Raw genomic sequence first — 24374 nt, 5'->3', positions numbered from 1 at the left:
GCTAGTGCCTGGTGTGACTGAATAAGGGCACCAGCTGTGTCCTTAGATCAGTTTGAGGACTCTTAAGTCCTCTTAAGTGAGCTGCTGTTCTGGCCTAAGAGGGCATAGGTCTAGATTTTAAAATTGTGGGAAAGGATGTGCGTAGCCTCAGGAATTTTAATACAGTGGAACCTTAGTTTTTGAGTGTCTCGGAAGCCGAACAGAAGTGAATGCTTCCGTTTTTGAATGCACTTCGGAGGTTGAATGACTTCTGAGGCGCATTCCTCCATTTTCTGAATGGAATTTGCTGACCGCCCATTGCGCCTCAGTTTTCGAACGTTTCAGAAGTCAAATGGTCTTCTGGAACGGATTAAATTCGACAACCAAGGTACCACTGTACTGAATTTTTTTCTTGGCATTTTATCAATTAAATGCAGTTTGACCGAATTCACTGCTGTTGATGGCATAGATACTTACTCTTAATGCTTCATGAATAATAAGTAATGACTCTTCCTATATAGGCTTGAAATCTCGAGAAGAATTACTGGCTTGTCCACCACCAAGGGATGCTTCTGTAGATGACCCCCGAGTAAAAAAAAGAAAAAGTTCTGATCATCAGTTTGAATACTCTGCATTTACAGACACAAAGAGGGGAAGAATAGAAGAGGGAGTACACACAGGTGAAGAGAATTTTGAAGATCAGTGTGAACTTGAGACAGAACACTTTTTGCCAAATAAGCACTCCATAACTGGAATAATAGAAACAGCAATATTGGAGGAATACAATCTCTTTACCAAAAAGATTCAGAAGATTTTGAAGCAGAAGAACATTATGTATGTCAGTGCAATACCCAGACCTGTCCTTTCAGCCCAGGAGAAGGTAATAAGACTTTCTGAATATATATGCTTACAGGCATCAGATATTGCTGTCCAGGAATACATAGAGAACCTGAGTGAACAGCTCAGCAATGTTGTTGCATCGTCATCTTCGTATGCTATCCACAGTGCCCCGTTTACTAGAAGTCCCGGACCAGTAAGCAATTCAGTTACGGACACTGGATTACATTTGCCACCAGAAGAGCCAGTAGCTCTTCCAAGTGGTTTTGACATGGAGCATTTTCCAGAACCACCATATAACAAATTGGAGGAAGATTCAAGCATTAATGAGCAGAATCATTTAGCGATCTTGGACACAGGAAAAAAACAGAGTTCCGTGAGCACCAACATAGAAGTGAAGTCGCCAGCTAATCCAAATGTGTCTACTGCTGACCCTGTGCACCATCCGGATAAGATTCCAACGTCTACAGATAACCTTGCCACCCCGCCTGACATCAGTGCTATGATAAACCAGATATCATTTGAGCACGGTTTTTTCAAACGCATCTTCAAAATTATTAAAGATGTCCAAAAGAATGTTGTGAAATTCTACATTCATGAAAAAGAAGAGAGTGCACTTTGTAAAGAAATAAAAGTATGTATATTTCCCATATGTTTCTTTATCATAATATTTCAGGAGATAACATTTATGCTTTCTTCTTCTTCTTGTAAACCACATTGGGATTATAATCAAGGGGCCATATAAAACTATAGCGATTTTTTAAAATACTCAAGCCAATATTATTTCATATGAGCATAGTAGCAGCATAGATAATAGGGTTGGGTCCAGGCTGTCATTCTCATAGGAGACCTGTTGAAATAAATGCTAGACTGTCTTAAGTTCCCATTAATTTCAACAGGTATACTCTAAGTGTGACTTAGTCTGGATCAGGGCCGTCTAATACATGACCCTTAAGGCCTTTTTTGGCAGCCCTTGGCAACTCTTGTGCTGCCTTCCCAAAGCCAGCTAAGCGAGGACCTGGGCTTTGGAAAGGAGGCTTCTGACAAGGTCCTAGAGTCCTCCCACCTCCTTCCCCAAAGTCTGGTTAGCAATTTCCCAGCTTGTGGATGGAGGTGGGAGGGCTCTAGGACCATGCCAGAACGGCAGGGGGTTGGGGGCAGCAAAACCAAAGTAATGAACATTTGTAGTTAAAACAGCTGATAAATGGTTTCCTTTTTATACAGATTTAAGGCATGGTACATTTTTCTTGACTCTTCCTATTGCAAAGAATGGTGCAAGTCTGGAAAATGCTTGTTGATTATATAATGATTAATATAACAATTACATTCTGTATATAACAAGCATGCCATTTTAGTAAAGTCTTGTACCTGCCTGTTTAGCACTTTAAGTTTCTTAGTAACTTATTATATTGTTCACTGGAGGTTTTAAATGAAATGTCTTTGTTTAACACCTGTGCTTGCTGGTTTTAGGCATATCTTACTAAATTAGGTAATACAGAGTGCCATCCTGAGCAATTCTTGAGAGGGAGAACCGATGTGGATAAATTGCTTATAGTCATTCAAAATGAAGATATTCACAGTATAATTCATAAGGTATGTAAAATTCATAATCAGTACATTTAGGTGGTGTTCGATAATTCATTGTTGCTCTGGGCACATCCAAATGCCTTAATTAGTAAAAATTAATTCATTTATTGGCATGCATATGCTACAATGATACATTATAGTCACAAAAGCAGGGAAGAGCAGTAGCCAACATATATTGTGTCTTAATTTAATCGCATTATACTGTTATATTATTCTAACCACATACCTTCTTTGAATAGATACCGTGTTTAGTAGCTTTGAAGAGGCTTCCGTGTGTCAATTTTGCTGGTGTTGACAGTTTGGATGATTTGAAAAATCATACTTTCAATGATTTATTTGTTTCTGGTGGCATCCTTGTCTCTGATGAATCTGTTCTCAATCCAGAGTCTGTCACAATTGGTAAGATTTTTTTTTTATGTTGTCAGTGGCAGGGTTTGAATAATATTTTCATATTCCTAATTTACCAATATGATTTCTAGGTGCCTAAGTAGCAAAGCACCAGTTTGAGATTCCCTTTAAAAATTTAAACCTTCATTAGCTTTTATTATTACAAAATATTGCTGTGGAATTGTGTTTAGGGTAGGATTTCTTATGTTGCTAAAAGAATGTTAGTGGTGAAAGCCTTGCTCAGCTACATATATAGCGTGACATTCAAAGTCACCTGCTCTCATAATTAGACTTCTTCTCTTCCTCCCCTGTGAGGCCCCAAAATCTGCTCTAGAGGGGTGTTGTTTCCTCTGTTGGATTATGATGAGGTAAAGGGAAGCCTTTCCTCACTTCCCAAATGGAAATCCATTGTGCAATCAGGTGGACATCATTGGATGCCTCTTAGAAGCTGTGATAACTGCCTCAAATCCTAAGTGTTGTACAGAAGTAAAATCAAAACAGTCCCTTACTCACGGGCATACAGTTTATAGGTATACAAATAAACATAATTTTGTTGCTTTAAAACAAACAAAAACACCTTACAGTAAGATCTAGCATAGATGAAATGTTCCTGGTTTCCTAATCATGATTAGGTGGTACGCTGCAGACTTGCGTTCCCGCTCCCTTCTATTATTGCTTGGTTTAACAAGCAATGTAGTGTGATATCTATATTAGTGCTGTTATTTCCATTGCTGAATTCTCACATCTTGGTTAGTTTTAATTGTGGTTACCACCGAAGCCAATATAAGACTACACTATGGCTAAAGCAAAGCACTGTGGTGTGGTGTGGTGTGGGTGGGTGTGCTGGAGTTTTTGAGTTTTAATCTTTTGTATTTTATCTTATGGTACACTGCTTTGATAGCTTATCTCTGCAAAGCAGTTTATAAATTCTGTAAAATAAATAAGAGGGCCGTTAGTGAATCCACAGTACTCTCCCAAGGATCAAATGGTACCCTATTAAGCTCAATTTTTAATTTCTAAAATGAGAAACGTTTGTACTGCAGTTGTAGAGTGTCTTTAAGTTTTTTTAAACAATGCATTGTTTTATTAAAATATTGGGGTTTTTAAAAGTAATTACTGCATGAAAATATAAAAATTCTCTTAATAATCAAAATTTTAGTAATCAAAATACAGATATGACTAAGTGAACAAAGCCAAGTAACTGCAGATGCAGCAACAAAATTTTGTTTCTGATGATATTCAGCATGCTCCTGAAATCGTTTGGTGAAACAAACTTGCCAAAAAGTTCAACTCTGACATAGCTTAAAAGTAGAAAGATTAAATAGAAAGAAAACTAAGTTTAAATTTAATTACAGAATGTAAGAATACTAAAGGAACCGTCCTGAATGAGACCCAAAATCTGTTTAGCCCAGAATACTATTTACCATAGTGGCCACCCAGGTCTTCTTGGAAGCCTACAAGTTGTGTATGAAGACCATAACCTTCTTCCACTGTTGTTCCCCAGCAACAAATATTTGGCCATGATGATTAGTAGCCGTTGATGAGACTTATCCTGTTTGCATCTGTCTAATCCCCTTTTGAAGCTAAGTTTGCTGCCATCACCACGTTTTATTTTCTGTTTTTAAAACTAGATAAACTTAACAGTTTTTTAAAGTTCCTTGAAGCATTGAGTACTCCACATGGGAAGTGGCAATGGAAAGTTCACTGTAAAATACAGAAAAAATTGAAGGAACTTGGCAGGTAAGTATTATTTCTTATGTCTTCAGATATTTAAAATATTTTAGAATAACCAAATACTTGCATTTAACTACTTTTCAAAATATCTCTACTGAAATACTGCCATGGTCTTTTTCTGTCAGTCACCTTTGTAGTGCATCTATTTTCCGTGCATGTTTTAGAAACTACCCCCCACCCGCCCATTTCCACTTTGGTTTTGTACAGTTTTTCATATTTCAACTCTTCTTGAAATATCAGGGTGGGGGAACTTTGGCCCTCCATATATTGCTGAATTACAGTACTCCAACCAGCACTGCCAGTAGCCAAGGATGATGGGAGTTGGAGTTGAGTAACATCTGGTGAGCCAGAGGTTTCTCATACCTACTGTATATTAAGCTGATTCCGTCTCCATTTTTAAATCATCAGAAGGTTTATGTTCAAAAAAGCTTTTCTTGCACTAGTATAGATTCACTGTCTCCTTCCCTTACCTGCCAGTCCAAGTCTATGCTTTCATGTTTTTGAATAAAGAAGTTTCATCGCTCTTTTTTCTCCAGAACGAATAGAAATGCCACAAGCTTGCTGACACTCTTGAATACCTATCAAGAGAAACACTTGGTTGAGATTCTGTCATACCATAGTTGTGATTCTCAAACTCGAAATCCTCCAGACCTGGATTGTCTTATAAGACTTCAAGCTCAAAATGCACGGCAGAGGCACATTGTCTTCCTGACAGGTAGAAAACCACTATTGAGCATGTCCTTTTTAAAAAAAAAAAAATACATAAATTAGTATATGTTGAAACACGTTTGCTTTTTTATTTTTAGAAAAGAATGTGTTAACATTTGCAACGTACGCTGAAAATGGAATAGTGGTTACTACAGTAGATCGCTTCATGAACAACTTTAAAAGTCTCGTTGGACACCATAACTCTCATTCCCCCATTGATCATGAAAGACAATCAGGTAATAATCATTAATTTTGCTCAAATATTGATAGCTAGAAATAGAGGGAATTTTAGTATGTTTTTACTGAAGGTCCAAAAAGTATGGGAAGAAGCAAAGTTCAAATCACAGTTTAAACATTAGAAAGAAAAATGTGCTGTGTGGCATCTTAAAGCTTAGAATTTTTCTGATGGGGTATCCAAGAAGTTCCCATGAAATGTAGAAGGGTTATGATAAACTAGTGGAGATGAGGTTTGGAAAAGTAGCAGTCAGTAAGGGTGTCAGTAATTGTGTTGGGCAATTCTCGTATCACATACTGACCTACTGTATAACTTTAGATGCTGTTTTGACATTAAATCCTTTGGAGCTGGAAGTTGGGGTTTCCCAACAGTAAGCATGAACACATTTCGTGGAAGCTTTTAGCATCGGACTATCCGGACGTTCACCCAGAGGGTTAAATGTGTGTTGAGTATGTGACAAAAATGCCAGAAGACCCATCCCCTAAGTGATATGCGACTTTCAGACCTGAAGCCTAACACTGTGTGAGTAGTGCGTAGTATTTTAAAACACGTTTTTTATTTCAATAGAGTAGGATTTTTCTCTTCTTAATGTAGTTCTTGTAGAAAACGATGAAAAGGATGAGGAGGACATGTCTTTGGATTCAGGGGATGAAGCATCACAAATAGAAGTTTGCAATGATGCCTCAAAGTATGATTCCCACTTGGAAGCTTGTCAGATAGAGACCAAAGGATCTCATGGAACAGATTCTAAGCAAAACTCTCAAACTGTTATGTTGCTGCCTGCTGAAGGACAAGGTCTTCTGACAGAAAAGACTTCTAAAATTGACATGCAAGACATACAACCAGTTACTCCAGTTTCTACAACATGCTCTATTGAAGGAGAGAGAAGCAGTTCAGTCCAACAAGTTCCTTTCAGTTACTTTCAGAGTTATAACAGACAGTTAAGTGTGCCCCATCAGTTCAGTCATTTTAACGTTCTCACTCATCAGACATTTCTGGGAGCAGCATATCCCATGCCTACGAGCCAGATCCAAGAAGGTGGGGACTACTTTCTGACTGCCTACAGCCAAAACATGGATATGGACCAGACTTCATCTCCCAATAATTGGGACGTCAGTTATGATTCTTCCCGGCTGTATTCCAAACAGAATTGAGCAAAGCTGAAATGTTTTTATACGTTGTTGTGGACTTTTCTGTTTTAAAAAGTGAATTAACAGTTTCTATTCTCTGAACTAAACATTTCCTGTCTCTGATCTCAGTTGTTTTCCTGTCTTATTTAAATCATGATGACCTGTACCAGGTGAAGCACCTGAAGTTTGAAATAAATATATATTTTTTAACATTTACTGTACGTGAATTAACTTGTTTGTTGACACTTTAAGTTTGTACTTTTTGTATTTTATGTGTAATTGAGACTTCCAGCTTGAAGTCTGTTTTAATGTAAACTTAATGTTTGCCTGAAGCATATGTGAAGGCTTCATTTTTAAAGCAAAGTGTATTCAAACCTCTTTTTCTTTATCAAAGCTGTTGTGTACATATTTTGACAGTTTTGTACAAATTCTTTATACAGCTATTAAGGCAGTTCTAGTTACTTTACAAATATCCTCGGTTGTTGGTTACAGACCTCTGAACAACCAATGGATGCAGTTCATTTTGAAAATAAAATAATCATCCATGAGAGACCTAGTATCAAGTTGCATTTTGTCTTACCATCTGTTTCCAGGAAACAGCATTTGGGCGATCTTCCTCTATCAAGTCTATAGTAATCTGAAAGGTATGACATATGTTAGATTTGCTATTTGAAGCCCAAAGCTCATTTCCCCCCTTACCAGTATTTAAAGTAATCTCAGTTGCAGAAAAGTACTGTAGTGACTGTAGGTTTAGGAGTGCACTGGAATAAATGGTTTTAAGAATATATTCTGCATGGAGTTGCAGCCTTTATGGTGTAATCTTTTTGTGTAGTTTGCCTCGATATGTGATCCTGTGCCCCTGAATTTGCAACGAGATTTTGTCTAAGGTTCCAAGGCTGTGAGATGTAGTTACAGGCATCATAAGATGCTGTATATAAGAACTTCGCACTCTATGTGGTATATGAAATTGACTCTTCCCCCTCAGACGTGTGACATCTGCAACATATTGTGATGCTTATAATGCAATATTGTACCGTCAGTGTGCATATTTTAGCAGACAATTCATGTTTTGAATTATATGCCACGTTAGCTACCGTAAAATGTCACCTGAAGTGGTGTTCAATAAAAACAAAAAGAATCTAAACAACTGAAAGTAAAGTAAGCTATATATTTACTTGAATGGAATGCTGGAATAGTAGCAGATTTTATAATTTTAAATTAGTAGTTAAGATAAAAAACCTTGGAGACATATTTATATGTTGGATGGAGCAAAGCAAACATTACTGGCTAAATCTTAGATTTGGACACAAGGGTGGAAGATTCAAGTGGAATGGCCTGAAAGATAGTGGGAAAGGTGAAACATTTGACATCTTGTGTTTAAACTGGTATTTAGGAAGATGTTTATAGCTGAGGATCATAGTATGTTAAGAGAGATAGCGGGTAGCAGCTGAATTTTGCTGTAGAAGTTATGGCAGAGTGACTAGAGGGGTGTAGGAGCGAAAGGGAAGAAGAGATGAGCAGAGCATAAAGAATTTGGATATGTTTTGGAAAAATCTTCATGGTAGAGCAGAACTCTGAGATGAAATAAATGAGTGTGTCTATTTAGGTATTGATTTTTACATTTTATGGGATCACTAAACAGGCATATGAATAATCCCTTGTAGAAATAAGAATATTTTGCATCGGTTTGGAAGGAAAGCTTTATAAGCATTAGAAAACTACTGTGTACTAATGGTTAAGGAGCTGATGGAAACACTTTGAATCCATACATCTATGAAGCTCTCACAGGTGAACTCATTGCTGTCTCAGCCTAGCTTGCCTCGTAGAGTCGCTGTGATATTTTGTACATTGGCGCGTTTTATTATTTAATATATTTACTGGCCTGAGTGAGGTGAGGAATAATTATGTATGCTACCTTGCATTCTTTGGAGAAAAGAGGGATATAAATGTTTCTCTAGTGGGCCCCAAATGACTGTGATAGGTATGCAAAGGCAGGCAGGTTGGAAAAATTGTTTTATGTTAACAACTTTGGAATGTGTTTGCGATTTTGCAGAAAAAAATACTTGAAATTCCAATGGCAATGATGGAGAGCAGAGGTAGCTAATGCAGCGCTCTCCAGATGTTGCTGGACTACAACTCCCAGTATCACTAACCATTAGCTATGCTGGCTGAGAATGATGGGAGTTATAATCAAACAGCCTCTGGAGGGGACCATTTTGGCTACCCCCAGTGCAGAGAAAATGAGGCTTACAAGTCCCCTTGATGGTAGCAACTCTTGTTTTGCAGTAGCTCAATATTGAAGGGACTTCTTGTCAGCTTTTCTTGCTCTTTCATTTGGTTTGTTTGTATCTGGTAATGAGTAGTATATGCCTTTAGTGTATTCAGTCGAAAGTTGATATTGTCTTTGTATTTAGCTATGAGCACAACTTGGTCCTACGTGTTATAGGAACATTGGCAAGCAAATGTAGTGAAAGTAACTTTTCTGAAAATCAAACCTTGATGGCTACCACGTCTTAGTAATTATTAAGTGAAATTCCCAAAAGCCTGCTTTGTTGGCAGACTTTGAAACTGATCTAGTCTCATTTGGGCAAATTTCAGAACATCTTGGATCCTGTATGCTACATAACCACACGCCATTTTACTGATCTCCAGTAACTTGCTCACTCCCAACACCATCCCTGCTGCTATTTATTCACTAGATTAAAACAAGTCATTTAAAAGCAACTTTTTATATACATTCAGTTGTTTAGCTCAGATTGACATACATATCTGTACACTACAGGTGACACAACTTACCCAAGGGTTACATTCTGGGGATAGCACATAAAGCCAAAATTGTGTAAAGTCAAAACACATTGGGTGCAGTGGCAGGTGGGATTGCCAGAGCTACCCCTTCCCATCCCCCTCTTGTGCTCTTTTATTTTTATTTTTTTAATTTTGGTAAGTGTGTAAAGCTGAATGCACAAGTTAAATGTGTGTGAGTTGCAAATACACATTTTTGGGTGCAGGTGCAGATTTATTTATTTATTGGTATGAGATCATTTTGCATGGTCTGCTTCAATACAAAAATTGAAATGAACCATGGCTCAAATTAATTCGGGAACTTCAGAATCACAATGAGCATTCCTTAAATATAGTCACTGTTAATGTGCGAAAGTAGAACATCATTTAGTTTTTCTATAATGTACACCTTTATAATAGCTGTTTTTATTTGTGGTATAATAGTCTGCTTTATTTAACTGTGATCTCTTCTAGACACAACGCCTGTAGTAAGCGGCTGTGTGTTTTAATATTTGAGGTACTTTGGCTAACAGGGATCTGTTTTCACCCAAAATTATTTTAAAATTTGATTTCACTTATCACCCAGCAGTATTACAAAACCATTACTTAAACACAAAAGAGAAAACAAAACGCAACATACACAGCCATGGCATTCAAATGCCTAATAATTTATTCCTCTTACTAAGTGGACACACAAAATTTAAATTAGCTACACAAATATTCCATGTAAACAAAAGCACGTGCTACAGTATTGTTTCCTGCTACATACATCTTTCTTCCAAAATGTATAATCACTTATTCAAGCATCTTCAAATGAACAAAAGTTCACATTTTACCAATATGTTCATAATTACAGTAGTAAGTATAAAGTGCCAACACAATAAAAATTCATTTATCGAACTTCAAATTCTTTAAAATGGTGAAATAAAATTATCCTCTTGGCTTATGATGTTTGGAATAAAACATGTCTCCAATTCTTTCTGCTTCTGGAGGAGGCCCTGAAATGACAAAGTGAGCTTTTTATAGACATTGTAATTAGTTCTATAGAGCAGCAACTGACCTACACAGAGCAGTAGAAACAGCAAGGTCTAATGGAAGTTGTAATCATGCATGTATTGAGCTAATTGTGCTATTGCCTGTTTACTTACCACTTTACTGTGTTTCCTGCTTCAGGTTTTTAAAATTATTCAAAGTGAAGGGGAAAGCACTATCTACTGCTGTAACCTCTGAAATGTTGAGACTCCATAGATGGAAATCAAATTTCTTTATAAAAATTTAGTGTAGTAAAACAACTCTATTTGTTCGAGGGGGAGACTTGGTAATACAGTGGTGCCCCACAAGACGAATGCCTCGCAAGATGGAAAACCCGCTAGACGAAAGGGTTTTCCGTTTTGGAGGTGCTTCGCAAAACGAATTTCCTATGGGCTTGCTTCGCAAGACGAAAATGTCTTGCGAGTTCCTGCGGGGTTTTTTCCCTCCCCCCCTTTTCCCCAAGCCGCTAAGCCGCTTAACAGCTGATCCGCTAAGCCGCTAATAGCGCTAAGCCGCTAATGGGCTTGCTTCGCAAGACGAAAAAAACCGCAAGACGAAGAGACTTTTCGTCTTGCGAGGCACCACCGTATAATCCCACCTTGAGCAGATATATATGTTCAACAGAAAAAGTGTTCATGCACAGTTATAGTCATTTTTGTTGTGTCCGTGTTTAAGATGGGTAGCTAACAAACAGGATGCAATAGAAATACTCCTTTTATGATTCAAATAAAAAGGGGGAAATCACTTATCCCAAGCCAAGGAAGCTGGTTGTATAATAGTTGAAATATTAAGTTTTATATTCAGTATGATCTACCACACCATTACAGCTAAAAGAGCTACAGTGTGATAGTGGATGGGAGATCATTGAACATATTTTCCTTGTTCTATGAATTTGAATGAAAGTACGACTGGACTTTCAGTGGTCCCTTTACCTTTACCTTTACTATGCTATACTTCAGCTGCTTCTGATACAGCTAAAATAGATCCAGCTTGATGTTCATTTTTACAGATAAGGAACAAGTTGAGTTCGATCAAAGAACTGTCATGAGAAAGAAGAGGGTATGTGTACAAGAGTTAATGTAATAAGACACTTGTGGATCTGATCTAGTCTACCATTATACTTGCCACATGCCAATGGAAAGCCTACTACCAGGACATAAGTGCAATAACAATATTCTGTTCATAACAGTAAACAGTTCACATACTTCTGTTTGTGCAAGAGGTTGTTCAAATGGATGGACATCTTTTAGATTTCATTTTACTTGTCACAACAAAGCTTTATACAAAGGGTAATGTAGACCTCTGGGTCAAATAGGTTTTATTTGCCCCTCTGAATCTAACCCATTGTGCTTTTGGTCTGTGTCCATCCATTTCCTAAACCATGCCTTACTCTTATCCACTACCACTCAACAAAAATGCATGTGGGGAATGGAAATACAAACGGAACAGCATCACAAAAACAAAATGTAATTTCCCTGCCCAAAACAAGAAGCAAAACTAGAAGGTAGGATTAAAACAGCATAGTGGCTGGGCTAGATCAAGGATAGTTGTGCAAATTGTTCCTGACCCACTGAACCACATTTGCCCTCAAGCACATCTATAAATTCCACATAAGAATCCCTGGTTAATCTCTCTGAGTGATATCCAATATTAAACACATTTCCGTTTTATTTTGTTACCTACTTGAACCCTCCAAAGCATATTTGATGAAGGGGAGGAGATGGAAAGGAAGTCTTGTACAAGCGTAAATCTTATTTATTTCATAAAAATTATATACAGCTTGACTATAAAAGAAGCCTCGAAGTGGTGTACAAAAATATAAAACCCACACAACTAGTTTTAGTGTGATAAGGCTCCTCCTTGTTTTCTTGAAATGTCTTAGTCCAAATGCCTTTACAATTCTGACAATCCAATTTGTAAATTGGATTAAGATATTCTAACTACATACTTCCATAATTAGCAAATTACATTTTTCAACTATATTATAAATACAGCTAGGAGGAAAGAATTAAGTAGGGTTTGATGTAAGTACAAAAGTGATAATTACACTATAAAAACATGGAAATATTTCATAACAGAAGATAAAATGACAGTTAAGATATTCTACAACATGATTAAACAATCTAGAAATATTTGTTCTGTCTAAGTACAGAAGGAACTAGATACTGAATATTGTTGTACAGTGGTACCTTGGGTTAAGAACTTAATTTGTTCCGGAGGTCCGTTCTTAACTTGAAACTATTCTTAACCTGAGGTACCACTTTAGCTAATGGGGCCTCCTACTGCCGCCGCGCAATTTCTGTTCTCATCCTGAAGCAAAGTTCTTAACCCGAGGTACTATTTCTGGGTTAGCGGAGTCTGTAACCCGAGGTACCACTGTAATTACTCTTTAAAGAACTAAAGGTCACAGCAGAGTATGAAAACTTGTACCTTCTGAAGGACTGATAAGATCCGTAGCTCTGTTAAAGAATACAATGCATAACCTTTAATCTTCATTTCAGACCTAACTATTGGCATTCTTCCTACTTAAAAATTAGCCCCTCAAACTCTTTGCTGCATTATACGTAGTTCTGTTTAGCTGGTAACCCACCAAAAGGACTCCTAAAACATTTGGAAAGATCTACCAACTAAGGAAAAAATCCAACAAAATCTAAGTTTCAGCTAATTCACACACAAACTTGTTTAAGAAAAGCTGCAATCAATTTTATCTTGAAATGCACCACCGTGGAAATTTTGAAGAGAACCCACATGCCAGCTGTATACTGCTTGCCAAACCTGTATTAGGCACACATATTTCCATTTGGTCTGTCATGTCAACCTAAGAATTTTGATGATCATAGGCTTACAGAGTTGGAAGAAACCCTGAGGGTTATCTACTCCAACGCCTTGCAATGCAGGAATCGCAACAAACTCATACATGAAAGATGGCCATCCAGACTCTTCTTTAAAACTTCCAAGGAGAGTCCACCACCTCCCAAAGGATACTGTTCCACTATCGAGCAGCTCTTATTGTCAGAACATTATTTCTGATGCTCTTGATTACATTACTGAAATATTAAATTCACTAGGGAATAAATTCAAGGGCACATTAGCTCCTAATATGAAATAAGTTGCTTCAGTTTTTTATTCTTTCAATTATTACGATTTCCCTCTGTCTTCCCCCAATATGTGCCCCATGCCATCTCCAAATCTGCTTGAGTTTTGAGGGAACACCCATAGTAGATTTAGGTAGTGCGTCTGGAGAGGGAGAGAACATTCCATGATGAAAGTTGCACTGATGGAACATTAGCGCTACTGCTATGTTGACTACAACCTACTTTACCTACTGTTAAAATGTAGGCAAAGTGCTATCCTACCTCCTGCCCTATTTTCTTATAGTGCCGCAGGCACTGTAGGAAAGAGGACCAAAAGGAAAAACTAGAATTTCTACCCTAAAAACATGTGGAGAGCAGAGAAAATACTCTTTGGAAGAATCCTTACAGAAGTATATATTGCTGTTCATAGAGGTTTATGCAATCACAATTTAAGTTGCACTGATGTGAAAACAATTGTTAACATATTGTGAGTAGCATAACCACAAGGTAGCTAATAGAGCGAGACTTGAAAGCACATGAACTAGATTCCCCCCCCCAAAAAGCAGTAAAGCAAAACACAGAATCAAGGAATAAGAGATTTTATAACAATTGACTTGTACCTACATGGTGGGCTCTAAGAAGCAAGAAGACTTCTGTAAAAAAAAACCCCTGAAGTCTTCTATAACTGAAGAGAACAAAAAGCAACACAAACTTTGGCACACACAAAGGTGCAAGCACACAGGAAGGGGTGCTAAAAAGAAAGAAAGAATTTGAGGAACATATTGCTAAGACCGTTAAAACCAACAACAGTTAGTTCTTTAAATAACAGGAAACAGTGGAGGAAAACAGTCATTCGACTCCCTTTGAATGGCAAAGGAGTCAAATGAATGCTAAAGGAGGATAAGGAGATTGCTGAATGAATTCTTTGCATCTTTCTTCCTGACAGAAAATATAGGGCAGATCCCAGTGCCCAAACTAACCTTGCAGGAGGTGCATCTGGGGAACTAAGGCTGCTAGTACTAGGCCTAATAGACCAAATAAAAACTAACAAAATTGCTGGGCCCGCATGGTATCCACCCCAAGACCAAATATGAAATTGCTGGTCTTCTAACAAAAATATGTAAATTGTCCCTTGGTTCAGCCTCTGTATCTGTGGACTGGAAAGTAGCAAGTGTAACACCAGTTTTAAAAAATGGATCCTGGGGAGCGGTGATCCTGGGAATGGAAGGCCAGTTAACCTAATGTCTGTTCTGGAAAACTGGTGGAAAGTATTGTTAAAGATAAAATAAACAACCATATAGAAGAACAAGCCGCATTGAAGCATTGGTTTCTGCAAAGGCAAGTTCTGTCTTATGAACTTCTTAAGAGTTCTTTCAGAGTGTCAACAAGCATGTAGATAAAGGTGGTCCAGTTGACAACTGTACCTGCACTTTCAAAAAGCTTTCAACAAAGTACTTTAAGCAAGACTCCCAAGTAAGCTTCTAAATCAAGGAATAAGAGGAGAGGTCCTCTTGAGGATAAGAAATTAAGTTTTGGGAAGCAATGAATAGGAATCAGTGGACAAGGTTCAGTAATGGGACCTACGCTTTTTAACTTGTTCTTAAACAATTTAGAGTTAGGGGAGAGCAGTGAGGTGGCAAAGTTTGCTAATGACACTAAATTATTCAGATTTGTTAAGAGAGACTATAAAGAGCTTCAAAAAGCCCTCTCCCAACTGAATGGTGGTGAAATAAAAAATGCAGTTCAATATCAACAAGTGAAAAGTGATGCATGTCAGAGCAAAAAAATCTTAATTTCATATAAACGCTCATAATAGCTCAATGAAGATACTGTTCCAGTTTGCGGTGAGTGTAAAAAGGCACATTCCATGCCAGGGATCGTTAGGAAAGGAATCAGAAAATAAGACTGCAGACATCATCATGCCATTATACACCTCTATGGTGTGACTGTATTTGGAATACTGTTTACAGTTCTGGTTGTCACATCTGAAAAAGGATATTGTAGAGTTGGTAAAGATTCAGAAAAGGGCAACCAAAATGATAGAGTTTGAAACGATTCCCCTATGAAGAAAGCTTGCAGCATTTTTTACTTTTTAGTTTAGAGAAAAGGTGAGTAACGTATTGGTGTAAGTTTATAAAATTATGCATGGCGTGGAAAAGGTGCAGAGAGAAAAGTTTTTCTTCCTCATAACTAAAGAACTCGTGCGCCTCAAAGCGAAATGTTGGAAAATTCAGGGTGGATAAAGTACTTCTTCAGAACTTGCTCCTGCAGGGCGAACTGATAGCCACCAGCTTAGATGGCTTTTAAAGAGGATTTGACAAATTCACAGAGAAGGCTATCAGTCAGTACTAGCCATGATGGCAGCAATGCTTCTGCTGGAAGCCTTGGAAGAGCAAAGTGCTCATCTTCAGCTGGCTGGTTCCCCACAGGCATCTGGTTGGTCACAGTGAGAACAGGCTCCTGGACTAGATGGGCCCCTGGACAGATCCAGCAGGCTCTTCTTATGGAGGGTGGTGCTGGAGAACAGAGCTATGTGCACACTGTGGTCTGCTGTGTGCCCCCGAAGCTAGCCTTTGCAAGTGCTGATGTAAAATCTTAACTGTCAGGCCAGGCAGCTTCTGTATATGGAACTGACAGACACATCATATTCATTCTCAGAGGAAGCAAAATGTCTTGAACTCCCAACTCATTCTAGTTATTTATTTCTACTATATTCAAGCATCTCCTGCAGCTCTATTACAGTATAGAAGTGAGGGTTGCCATAATAGTGAGGCTCTTTCCACCACAAGATGAAGAACTAGACAAAGTGAGCAAATGTGTAACTACAGTGGTACCTCGGGTTAAGTACTTACGGTAATTCGTTCCGGAGGTCCATTCTTAACCTGAAGCACCACTTTAGCTAATGGAGCCTCCTGCTGCTGCCACGCCGCCGGAGCACAATTTCTGTTCTCATCCTGAAGCAAAGTTCTTAACCCGAGTTACTATTTCTGTGTTAGCGGAGTCTGTAACCTGAAGCGTATGTAACCCGAGGTACCACTGTATTGCCTTTAGAGTAACTTCTGAACCCAAGTGCTTTGAAGCAGTGGAAAGATAATCTTGTCTATACTGCTCTCCTCATATAAAAGTACCAAATCAGTGAAAGAAGTGCATTTTATTCTAGAAACATTTTACCCATGTGGCACTCTTTCTCTGCTGTGGTCTTTTTGTGTAGAGGTGGACATTTGTCTGGCTTAGGTATCCATACTTGAGACAGAAGAAGACAGGCACATTTCTATGCTGCTAAATGGCATTAGGAAAGGAGATGAGCGAATGAGGTCAGGGGTACAAAACAGCAAACAGAGGTAAATAGCCTTTGTACTTGATAGCACAAAAAATAACAAAACAAAAAATGCACAAGGTTGGACTAGATGACTCTTGGGTCCCTTCTTAAGATTCAATGATTCTATTACTGTTAGGGAGAACAATAGAGTTTACCATCAGAAAGCTCTTCCTGTTTAGTCAGAATCCCCTTTGTTGTAACGTGAATCCGTTGGTTTGGATCCTTTCCTCCAGAGCAGAAGAAAACAAGATTGCTCCATTCTCCTTTGGATATTTGAAGATGGCTATCATATCTCCTCTTTTCCAGGCTAAACATACCCAACCACCTCAACCATTCATCATAAAGCTTGGTTTCCAGACCCTTGATCATCTTGGTTGCCCTCCTCTGCACATGTTCCAGTTTGTTAATATCTTCCTTAAATTGTGCTGCCCAGAACTGTGACACATTACTCTCCCAGTGCGGTCTGATCAAAGTAGAATAGAGCAGGGCTATTACTTCCCTTGATCTGGACACTATATTTCTGTTGATGCAGCCTAGAATATAGCATTAGCTTCCCCACCCCTGCTGCATCACACTGTTGACTCATGCTAAGCTTGTGGCCTACTAAGATCCCTAGATCCTTTTCACATGTACTACAGGCAAGCCAGGTGTCCCTTCATCTTTTATTTGTGCAGCTGGTTCTTCCTGCCTAAGTACAGAACTTTACATTTGTCCCTATTGAAATTCAGTTTGTTAGTTGGGTCCAGTTCTCCAATCTTTTCCTAAGTGCTCACAGAATGAATATTTAATTATCTGTTCTAGGACCTTTCCTGGTATCAATGTCAATCCGACTGGTCAACAGTTACCTGGGTCTTCTCCTCCGTTTGAAGACAGGGACAACATTTTCCCACCGCCAGTCCACAGTCCACTTGTTGTCCAATAATTCGCTTGTCTGTGTATAATAAATCAGTTTCTCCCTGTTGGTGAGGACTAGGTCCAAGAGAACCCCCTTGTTGCTTCTTTCACCTTCTGGGAAAGGAAACTGACAGCAAGACAACTGAGGAATTTGTTGTGCCTTATATTCTTGTCAGATATATTGGGGTAGTTGTAGTCTCCCATGACTACTATATCTCTCCTTTTTTGAATGTTTGTTAATCTGCTCTAGGAAGGCATCATCCAGGTCCTCAGTGTGGTTTGGAGGTCTATAGTAAGGTTACTATCGTTTCTCTCTCCTACAATTGTTATCCATGTACTCTCAATCTGCCTTCCATGCTTCAAGTCACAGATTTCTTCACAAGTGTACACATCCTTTATATATTCCTCCCTTCCTGTTTGATCACTTTTTCCCCAGGTTGCACTCAATTCCTACATTCCAGTCATGAGTTTCATTCCACCAAGTGTTAGTAATGCCTATTAGGTCATATTTGTCATCTTGTATTCAGAGATCAAGTTCTTCTCGCTTGTTTCTCATACTCCATGTATTTGTGTAGAGACAACTGAAACAGTCATTCCTCCAAACACTGCTGCCTCTGTACCCCTCGTAAGGAGTCACATGCCACCACCAATCTCTTCATTCTCTGGGGAGCTGCAGGAATCATTCTGTACCCTGTCCCTTCCACTGTCACCTTGGTGTGTTCTGAAATCTGCAACTACTGTACTTGCTCCTCTGGCCAAGAATATGTGTCCTAGATGAGGGCACGGAAGCAATTTTGTAGCTTCAGCGATACATTTGAGTGATCTTCCTCCTTCCTAGGTGTACCCTGCCTGCATTTCTCTTCCAGGACACCCAGTCTGTGGACCACAGTGTGGAAACCCCTGTATTAGAGCAATCAGACCAGTCACATGAGGTTGGACTATTTGATTCTCAGAGAAAAAACCTGGCTCAAAGACTCCACTGAGGAAAAGGTGCCCTGCAATTTTTGCACCACCAGGAGAGAAAGGAATTGTTTCCTAAAACTTGAATACTACTGTATGTAAACCATGAAACTAAGGAAGTGTGGCTCATGCAATCTGAAGCAAGATTCATGATGGTTAAAGAAGATGGATAATATTTCTTCCTATATACATTTCATTACTCAAGAACAGTAACAAAACAGGCATATGCAGCTACTATCTACTGATGGATGCAAAATTGATGCAAAATTATGGAACCACTATATTCATTCTTTGAACAAACTGAGATTTTAATTCTAAATCTTCCACAACTCCTTTGTCTTAGAGAAAAAGGTTTTACAAAATATGTGACTATATATGTATGTGTGTGTTGGTTCTCAATATTTAATGTTTATGTATTGTTTTTAATTTGTTTTTACCTCTACCGATGTAACCATCCCTATGACCATGGGGTGATGTGTGGGATATAAATCCAAATAATAATTAAATAAAATTACAACAGTGGACCCAATGACCTTTTTATGGTCACCTCTAGTAATTATGCTGGGATGCGGGTGGCGCTGTGGGTTAAACCGCAGAGCCTAGGACTTGCCGATCAGAAGGTCGGCAGTTCGAATCCCCGCGACGGGGTGAGCTCCCATTGCTCTGTCCCTGCTCCTGCCAACCTAGCAGTTCGAAAGCACGTCAAAGTGCAAGTAGATAAATAGGTACTGCTCCGGCGGAAAGGTAAACGGCATTTCTGTGCGCTGCTCTGGTTCGCCAGAAGCGGCTTAGTCATGCTGGCCACATGACCCGGAAGCAGTACGCCGGCTCCCTTGGCCAATAAAGCGAGATGAGCGCTGCAACCCCAGAGTCGGCCACGACTGGACCTAATGGTCAGGGGTCCCTTTACCTTTTACTAGTAATTATGCTATATGGGATTCAGAATTGCATCAGAACTGGACAAATTGCTCCTGCCTAAGATGCATATATCAAAGTATAAATGTAATACAGAATCATAAAGTTGGATCCAGGCATGTCCTTGGCGGAACTCCACTAACTGAATGCTCTGGTAGGCAAAAGTGGGTTCCTCCTTCCCCCAGCAGTCCTCATGCCATCTGCCACGCTGTCCTGGAGGATCCCCCAACCCACTGGAGCAGATTTTCAGGAAAGGGGGCATCAGCAAAAGCCCCTCCACTGGATTTAAGTTCCTGCACCCCCATTTCAAGATGGGGAATCTCTGGATCCAACCCATTGATGTAATGAATTCAGTATTTCTAAGGAGTTCACCCCCATTCCATCTGTTTTATAGTATTTTAAATCAGAAGCTTTTGTAACAATTGCATTTTATGGATGTTACAAGCTACTTTGAGCATTCTGGTCAAAAGGCAGGATATAAGTCTAAAATATTCAGAGAAGGGCTGTGCAGTAGTCACATTAGAATATTAGATGGTGAATTCAGAAGGAAATTAAAAACTTTTCACATGTCCTTTTAAATGTATGGACCTTTGACAGAACAATCCTCATAAATGACTTGGGGACCTTGGACTGAAAGGTAGGGTCTAAATCACGGGTGGTCAACCTTTTTATACCTACTGCCCACTAATGCATCTTTCTTGATGGTAAAATTTCCTTACCGCCCACCGGTGCTTGATGGAAGGAGGATTCAGCTTATGCCATAGAACCCCCTACCGCCCACCTAGAATCCTGAAACGCCCACTAGTGGGCAGTAGGGACCAGGTTGACAACCCCTGGTCTAAATCAAGTAAGTAAATGATTTTAGAAAAATAATGTGACTGAGAGGAAGAAACAATTCAACTCAGTTGTCAGCTGTGCATTAATCAAAATGTTGGTGGAAAAGATGTACCTATATAAATCTTTTAAAATAGCAACTTATACACACAGCATAATTTTCCATTCCCTGTTACAGCAGCCAGCATGCAGATTGCCAGTTATTAGTCATCCACTGATTTACTGATGCTGCAAGCAAACTAATACCAAAGTAAGTTTCATTGTCATTTATTTAAATAATAATAATAATAATAATAATAATAATAATAATAATAATAATAATAATAATAATTTATTTCTACCCGGCCCATCTGGCTGGGTTTCCCAGCCACTCTGGGCGGTTTCCAACAGAAGGTTAAAAATACATTAAAAATAAACTGTTCATTTACTACTTAAGCAACAAAAGTATGTTTTCTTCCAAGTAAAATTTAGGGTGTCTGAAACAGTATATTTCATAACCATGTCAAACGTTCAACTGAAAAATAAATTGGATACAAGAATTGTGGAAAGTTATCAAAGCCAAATCTACATATTACACAGAATGAGGTGCTGGAAATATCTGGACTGTACCCACTTTCAATTGCAGTTTCTGGGGAAGCTTATTTTTTATAAACCCTCCTCAATGTCAAAAATATTTCATCATCTATCCACCTGTGGGGGAAAAAACTGCACAATCCACAATTCTACATCTAATTCTGTGCAATATGTAGAAAGGCTCTTGTGTGTACGCATAAAGTTACTATAGAATGAGAAAATAACGTGCATGCCCATGATAGCTGATCAGCACCTGACATTATATTTTATGGCCCATTAATTAGATTTTAGATAGGTTCCAATTAATAAATAATGGTAGTGCTATTTAAAATAAACATAATAAAAACTAAAGGAAATAATATACCAATTAATCCATAAAATAGGCCCCATTACATGAGAATTCCCTCCCAAGAGGATACAAATAGAATGTGAAGACAACCAGATACTAAGAGGTTAGGATCAGAAAAGAACTGTTTCTTTATGAAAGATGGAATACCTATCAAACTAAATTATCAATCCAGCTAATACAGTACCTGTCGCAGTTCTGAAAGTCCTTTGAGTATGGCCTGCTGTCTGTCTCTCACCACATTGGGATTAAAAAGTGGGTCCCTTATGTGATCGGAGCTAAAAATCTGTCGTGGTGTATGGCAAGCATCTAAAAGTAAATATAAATGAGATTAACTGGACTGAAAATAACCAGTCTTACTTTTTTTTAGTGCAAGATTAATATTTTCAGTGTTTAAAGATGGTTCTAACTTCAAATGGATCTGGAAAGAAGGCAGTATGTATATAAGGCTCTAAAAGAAGACATTTTCCATCAACATTTTGAAATTAAAATACATTGGTACATCGTGATATCTTTATTATTACACAAATATTTTAGATGTTATATTGGATTAATACTTTATTTTGCAGTTTTGTACTAGAAGCGGTTCATTAGAACAAAGGCTTCTTTGAAAAAAAACATTTAAGTTCTGTGCAATGGTATACTATTCATTAATCAAAGGCATTTCTTTAACTTTGTATTGTAGTACCGTTTGGCTGCTGATATTGTGGATCATGTGTTGAAGGCCTGGTCATGGGTGCATCTGGATCAAGGTAATACACTTCATTTGTTCGCACGTAAGGAACAAAGTGAGAAGAAGGTGGCCTTTCAGTTTCAGCACTTTGAGGTTGTGTTTCACTCTGATGCTTATCTGTATAGGTACTTTTCTCTCTTCCATCATTGCTATTATGAGCTTCGAAATCAGGAGTCTTTATTTGCTGCGGCAATCTGTTTTTAACTGCTGGAACGGGTGGCGATTCAGATCTGTTTTAAAACAACAACAATAACCTTCAGACCTGTTTCGCAAGCAAAAAGCTTTTTTTATTTTTTTAAAAAGTGTTAATATTAAGTTGTGCATATGGGAGGTTCTGAATTCTTTTTTTCCCCCCTTGTTTGTTGAATTGTCTTCAGCAAAACAACTGAGATGCTAGTTGTATACCTGAGCCAAGTCCTTTTAAAGCTTTATTTCCTCCCTTAAATCCTTAACTTACCTGAGCAGCCCACCACATGGGCAATAATGCCTAAACCCAGTATTTTTACTTAATACAAATATATCCTGCTTTTTCTCCAAGGAGTGGCATATATATAATCCCCTTTTTATCCTCACAACCTGTGAGGTAGAGTGGGTGAAGTTCAGCCAGATTTGCTAGAACATCAATCCATTAAAGAGTTCCATCAGTTGCTTCTAGACATTCAGCAAAATAAGGCGGAGACACATGTTTATAGTTGCTGCATATAGGAAGGTGAATCAGTAGCCATGAAGCGAGAGCTGCTGTACAACTGTATGAAATATGGGAGACACCAGTGAGATGGTTACAGATCATGCGGCGTACTATTAACAAGCAAAAGTTTCCTTTGGGACATTGTTTTTATAGGGCAAGGTACCTTGGACTGCAGTCCAAATCCCCTTGTACTTGGGGGAGAGGATGTTGGATTGTGTGGAGGCAATCCTCTGCTTGCTTCTGATAACTCAGCCTCCCTCCAACCAGCACAGACCTCCCCCTTCCTCCCACCAAAAGTGTAGTATCCCCACCAGCAGAGAACCCCAAAACGGAGCATTCTGAGGGCAGGGCTGAGCCAGCCTGGGCTCACAGCCATTGTCAGCCATCACTGAGCCACATCCAGGCCCAACTGCTGCACCAGCACGAAGCTGGCACAGGTATTAGGCTCAGTTCGCCTAACCACCCTCCTAACTGGTTGGGCTGCAAATAGCTTTGACAATTCACACAGCCATAGCAACGGCAGGTTTGGATTGCAAACTTCCCACTTGGATAAATAGGAAGAAAAAACACACATTTTAACAAACTTGTTCAGGGGAATTCTGAAGAGTTTAACACGAAATACATTTGCGATGAATTTGTTATAGAACTAAAAAGTGAAGATGGCCATATAATGTTTTCATATACAGTGGTGCCTCGCAAGACGAAAAGAAATCTGTTCTGTGATTCTCTTCGTCTAGCGTTTTTTTCATCTTGCGAAGCAAGCCCATTGACGGATTAGTGGATTAGCGCTATTAGCGGCTTTTAGTGGCTTATCGGATCAGCTGATAAGCAGCTTAGCGGCTTAGCAAAAGGGGGGGAGGGGAAAAACCCGCAGGAACTCGCAAGACATTTTTGTCTTGCGAAGCAAGCCCATAGGAGATTTGTTTTGCGAAGCACCTCCAAAACGGAAAACTCTTTCGTCTAGCGAGTTTTCCGTCTTGCGAGGCATTCGTCTTGCGGGGCACCACTGTACATCGATTCTGGACATGCATAGAATCACAGTAATAATCAAGATGGTTGTGGCAGAAAGATTGGTGACATGAAAATTCCTTCTGGTGGGTGTGCATGAAGCATCTACACTACAGTGGGTTAACTCACCACCACCAGTCACTCACTACATATGACAGGCAGGGACAGATGGTCAAACATTTGACTAACTAGCCAGCTTCTGAGACACTTTCCCACTGTACAAGCTGCATTGCAGCCATCTGAATAGCATACGTGAGGTTGGATTCCTCCTGTATGTCCACAAGACAGAACCTTAAGTAACTAATGTTCCATTAACTGGTTGCCATGCAGGAGGCATCCTGTATGCTCAGGCCAACAGTTCTACTACAGGCTGGACCTACTCAGGTGGTTGGTTGGCAGCACTTGCTGCAGGACACTTTGCAAAGGCTGCCTCTACCCGAGAACGTATTTTGACTAAGTACTTAGTCTGTAACCTGAATGCTGTGTTGGAAGAGATACCCACACAGAATGCTGAGATCCAATAAGATACTGGGTTTTTTTTGGGGGGGGGTCATTTTTTTTAGAACCCAAATCTGTTTTGTTTTGCTCTGAATCTGCACTGTGGAGGAAGACCATACCTA

At 39.0% G+C, this 24374-nt stretch overlaps 2 protein-coding genes across 20 annotated transcripts in view; one reads left to right on the top strand and one right to left on the bottom strand.

Annotated features, from left to right (window-relative positions):
- TASOR (transcription activation suppressor) overlaps positions 1 to 24374 on the top strand; it is a 66754-nt gene that overhangs the window by 39901 nt on the left and 2479 nt on the right. For 4 of the 16 annotated variants that reach the window (XM_083489169.1, XM_083489165.1, XM_083489171.1 and 1 more), the window contains 7 exons: positions 501 to 1450; positions 2287 to 2409; positions 2643 to 2802; positions 4422 to 4530; positions 5061 to 5239; positions 5331 to 5468; positions 6062 to 7147. In XM_083489169.1, the coding sequence (XP_083345295.1) occupies positions 501 to 1450; positions 2287 to 2409; positions 2643 to 2802; positions 4422 to 4530; positions 5061 to 5239; positions 5331 to 5468; positions 6062 to 6621 (2219 nt within the window). In that variant the 3' untranslated portion in view covers positions 6622 to 7147. Of the gene's footprint in view, positions 1 to 500; positions 1451 to 2286; positions 2410 to 2642; positions 2803 to 4421; positions 4531 to 5060; positions 5240 to 5330; positions 5469 to 5785; positions 7148 to 18563; positions 20560 to 20584; positions 20657 to 22010; positions 22078 to 24374 lie in introns of those variants that run through there. The other 12 variants (XM_083489167.1, XM_083489173.1, XM_083489168.1 and 9 more) reach the window with 7 other exon arrangements.
- Positions 10026 to 24374, bottom strand: part of CCDC66 (coiled-coil domain containing 66) — a 39585-nt gene continuing 25236 nt past the window's right edge. For all 4 annotated transcript variants that reach the window (XR_014522465.1, XM_083489216.1, XM_083489217.1 and 1 more), the window contains 3 exons: positions 22014 to 22288; positions 21513 to 21634; positions 10026 to 10376 (listed from right to left, as the gene is read on the bottom strand). Coding sequence is in view for 3 of the 4 variants with exons in the window: in XM_083489216.1 (XP_083345342.1) it covers positions 10290 to 10376; positions 21513 to 21634; positions 22014 to 22288 (484 nt within the window). In the remaining variant the exon portion in view is untranslated. The remainder of the gene's footprint in view (positions 10377 to 21512; positions 21635 to 22013; positions 22289 to 24374) is intronic.

This window comes from Podarcis liolepis, assembly GCF_965112155.1.
Source record: "Podarcis liolepis genome assembly, chromosome: 2".
NCBI classification, from domain to species: domain Eukaryota; kingdom Metazoa; phylum Chordata; class Lepidosauria; order Squamata; family Lacertidae; genus Podarcis; species Podarcis liolepis.
This window is presented reverse-complemented; position numbering and strand designations above follow the sequence as displayed.